The sequence below is a fragment of the Salvelinus sp. IW2-2015 genome, unplaced genomic scaffold (assembly GCF_002910315.2).
Source record: "Salvelinus sp. IW2-2015 unplaced genomic scaffold, ASM291031v2 Un_scaffold11075, whole genome shotgun sequence".
Classification (NCBI taxonomy): Eukaryota; Metazoa; Chordata; class Actinopteri; order Salmoniformes; family Salmonidae; genus Salvelinus; species Salvelinus sp. IW2-2015.
In genome coordinates this window covers 1-3,930 of record NW_019952332.1, presented here as the reverse complement: position 1 = coordinate 3,930, position 3,930 = coordinate 1, and the positions used below count along the sequence as shown (strand labels likewise).

Below are 3,930 nucleotides of genomic sequence, written 5' to 3'. Positions count from 1 at the left end.
TAGATTGGAAGGATGCTGACATTATGGTGAAGTACTACCACTCCAACCCCCTCAAGATCAATGGAAAGAGTGTCAAAGTAATCTTGTCATCGTCAATGAAGCGCCTGAGGTAAGTAAGAGTTCTTCACCTGGGGCCATGGTGGCCAGACCCAATTTTCCTGTGGGACTCATCAGGACGTTTGTGTCAGGGAAGTTTACCTCAATGGTTTTTGCCTTGTAGAGAAAGTCCTGACTCCACCACATCCAGAAGAGCAGATTCTAGTAAAGGCCGCAGCAGCAGACACAAGAGCGAGGAGACTAGCAAGACCTCAAACTCCACGAACAAAGAGAAACCCAGTACAGGCAAACAACCTGCTGAGAAAGTGATGGAACAAGGAGAAGGTCAACAAAGCACCTCAGAAGAGGTCAAGGAAGTGGTCAAGCAGGACATCGAGGAGGTGGTCAAGGAGGAGGACATTGATTTGGAAAACAAAGATCTAGACGAAGAGATTATCCAGGTGGAAGCTAAACAAAGCTTATTAGATGACGAGGTTGGTGCTGGTGTTGATACTAAAGACCCCGCTCCTTCCAAAAGTGCCTCTCTGGTGGCTGATTCTAAAGATGAGGGGGAACACGAAATCTCAGAACTGTTGGCAGACGATACCTTGGAGGATTCTGACGTAAAGGCTGCCGATGATGATGTCTCAATGGAGAACATGATGGATCAGGAGAGCTTTCATGAAGATGTAAGAAATGATTGTCATTCATATTTGTGACTGGAACCAACAAAGAAAGTCTTAATTGTTAGGGATGCACCGATATTACATTTTTGGCCGATACCAATATCGGATATTTTCCTTGCCAAAGAAAACTAGACCGATATATAATATAAAAATAGCGGCCTTTTAAGCATTCTAGTACAGTTAAGTAGTTTAAACACACACAGACACTGACCAAAAAGTTTTTTTGTTGGCATTTACGTATGTCCCCATTACCAGTAAAACATCATCAAAATCTAATTATTTCACTTGCTGTGCTGTTTCGTTGTTCATTTGTTCATTCTCAACCAGGATTTCATCATACATGTCAAGCAGTGAAGTTTCAGCTTTGTCTGTCCGTGGCCTCTCTTCCTCGGTGCGCACTGTCACTGTGTCCGTTTCCATCTTGTCAAGCTGTGTCTATAACATTTCATGTAAACCCTGTTTCTTGTCTGCATCGAAGTAGCGGTCCTTGTACTTAGCATCGAGCATGGTGTAGAGGCTCAGAGAGAATGCCACCGAATCGCTTGTTCACAGCCTCTAATAGAGTACTTTTCCAAGTTAACTCGACAGTCTGTGTTGGCATTTTTGTTGAGCGGGCGTTTCAATGCTTTGACAGGGTTTCACGTCTGCTGTAGATGCAGTTGAGCTTATTTCTCGAGTCAGTTGTTCGAATGGAGCTAGGAGTGTTCATGTTTCAAACATGTTCTCAAATGCCATTGAAATGGCAGCAGTGATGGTATGAGAACCAGCACATTCTTGAGCATGCAATACGGCTTTCCTCAATAGGAAATCCTCATCGACCCACTGTGCTGTCAGACTCCTAATGCTCATGGGGCTGACATCGCTGGTCCAAATGTCAGTCGTGAAGCTAATACCAGTGATGCCCATAGCAAGTAGCTCATGACTGAGTTTCGAGAATACTGTGTAACTCCGGTAGGGCAACATCTGAAAAATAGCGCCTACTTGGAAGTGCGTACTGGTGCTCGACCAGTCTGCGAAAGCCAACATCATCCACGACAGCGAACAGTTGATTGTCAAGGGCAATGAATTCCATTATCTTGGTATTAATAGATTTCGCCTTTGAGTTGTCTCGCTGAAATGTTCTTACTCTTTCAAATGACTGCTGGACTAGTTGACTGCTTGATCCACACAGCAGACATTGTGGACTAGATTAGGAATGCTGTGTTGCGCAATATTTTTTGTGGCGTCATTACCTCATCTACCTATGTTATATAGGTATGCACGTCAGCTTTGACATCGGTTTTGCACATCGCGTTTAACTAGACATTGGGCCGACGTTTCTGTTTTTAGCTAATATCGGCCAATTCTGATATGCTTACCGACTTTATCGTGCATCCCTAGTTATTGTTCCCAGAATTGAAAATAAATTAATGTTAAGTAACCAAGATGTGGGTTCCTAGCAATGGGTTTTTAAAGCATGTGTGCTTCAACTCTTCAACTTGGTTGAAGTTCTTGGAGCATTCCTGAGAATGTAGTTTGGTTGAGTCATGGATTGTTGGAATATTGAGTTTGCTTTGTACCATAGCACGCTATGTACAGGGCCTTCTGAAAATATTCACACCCCTTGACTTATTCCACATTTTGTTGATAGAGCCTGAATTAAAAATGCATTACATTGATTTCCTCACCCATCTACACACAATATATGCATTATGACAAAGTGAAAACATGTTTTTAGAAATGTTTGCAAATTTATTGAAAAATTTAATAGTTATCTCATTTACATAAGTATTCACACCCCTGAGGTCAATACATGTTATAATCACATTTGGCAGTGACTACACCAGTGAGTCTTTCTGTGTAAGTCTAAGAGATTTTCACATCTGGATTGTACAATATTTGCACACAATTCTTTAAACTCTGTCAAGTCGGTTGTTGATCATTGCAAGACAGACTTTTTCAAGACTTGCCATAGATTTTCAAGCAGATTTAAGTCAAAGCTGTAACTAGGCCACTCGGGAACATTCCATTTTGTCTTGGTAAGCAACTCCAGTGTAGATTTGGCATTGTGTTTTAGGGGATTGTCCTGCTGAAAGGTGAATTTCTCCCATTGTCTTGTAAAGCAGACTGAACAAGGTTTTCCTCTTGGATTTTGCTTAGCTCTAATCAGTCTCTTTTCATTCTTAAACTCCCTAGAACTTGCCGATGACAAGCATACCCATAACATGAAGCATCCAGCACATTGCTTGAAAATGTGAAGTGGGGCTCAGTGATGTGTTGTTGACCCAAACATGTCACTTTGTATTCAGGATATAAAGTACATTTCTTTGCCTTATTGCAAACAGGATGCATGTTTTGGAATATTTTTACTCTATACTGGCTTCCTCCTTTTCACTCGTCGTTTAGGTTAGTATTGTGGAGTAACTACAATGTTGTTGATCTGTCCTCAGTTTTCTCCTATCACAACCATTAAACTCTGTTTTAAAGTCACCATTGACCTCATGGTGAAATCCCTGAGCGATTTCCTTCCTCTCTGAGTTAGGAAGGAGGGCAGTATTTTGTAGTGACTAGGTGTATTGATACGCCATCCAAAGTGTAATTAATAACTTCACAAGGCTCAAAGGGATATTCAATGTTTTTCTTTTTTTTCTTATACCAATTGGTGCCCTTATTTGCGAGGCATTGGAAAACCTCCTTGGTCTTTGTTTGAAATTCACTGCTCGACTGAGGGACCATACTATTATCTGTATGTGTGTGTAGTACAGAGAATGGGTAGTCATTCAAAAATCATGTTAATCACTTACAGATAATGGTATGTTCAGCACTATTATTGCACCGAGTAAGTCCATGCAACTTATGTGACTTGTTAAGCACATTGTTACTGCTGAACTTATTTAGGCTTGCCAAAACAAAAAGGTTGAATACTTATTGGACACCACATTTCCATTTTTAATTAGTAAAATCAATTCTAAAATCAAACCATAATTTCACTTTGACATGGGGTATTGTGTGTAGGCCAGTGACACACAATCTAAATGTAATCCATTTTAAATTCAGGCTAACAACAATGTGGAAGAAGTCTAGGGGTGTAAATACTTTCTGAAGGCACTGTATGTAGGCTATATGATGTGCTCAGGGGTTATTAATTCCATCAGTTTTATGAGTGCCCTACAAATCAGATGGAGATCAGCTTTGAAGGATCTCCTTATGTTTCATGGTTGAATAGCAA

General features: G+C 40.7%; 1 protein-coding gene across 1 annotated transcript; it reads left to right on the top strand.

Moving 5' to 3' along the window:
• Nucleotides 1-6: 6 nt before the first annotated feature.
• LOC112080025 (probable inactive protein kinase DDB_G0270444) lies at nt 7-792 on the top strand. The gene is made up of 2 exons (XM_024145814.2): nt 7-109; nt 221-792. The coding sequence occupies exons 1-2, from the start codon at nt 24-26 to the stop codon at nt 753-755; spliced, it is 621 nt and encodes a 206-aa protein (XP_024001582.1). The 5' UTR covers nt 7-23; the 3' UTR covers nt 756-792.
• The last annotated feature ends 3,138 nt before the right edge of the window (nt 793-3,930 follow it).

Excerpts from the sequence above, each read along its gene's own strand:
- LOC112080025 (XM_024145814.2), top strand. The coding sequence starts at position 24 with ATGGTGAAGTACTACCACTCCAACCCCCTCAAGATCAATGGAAAGAGT. Across the intron at positions 110-220 it reads TCGTCAATGAAGCGCCTGAG|AGAAAGTCCTGACTCCACCA; the intron begins GTAAGTAAGAGT and ends TTTGCCTTGTAG.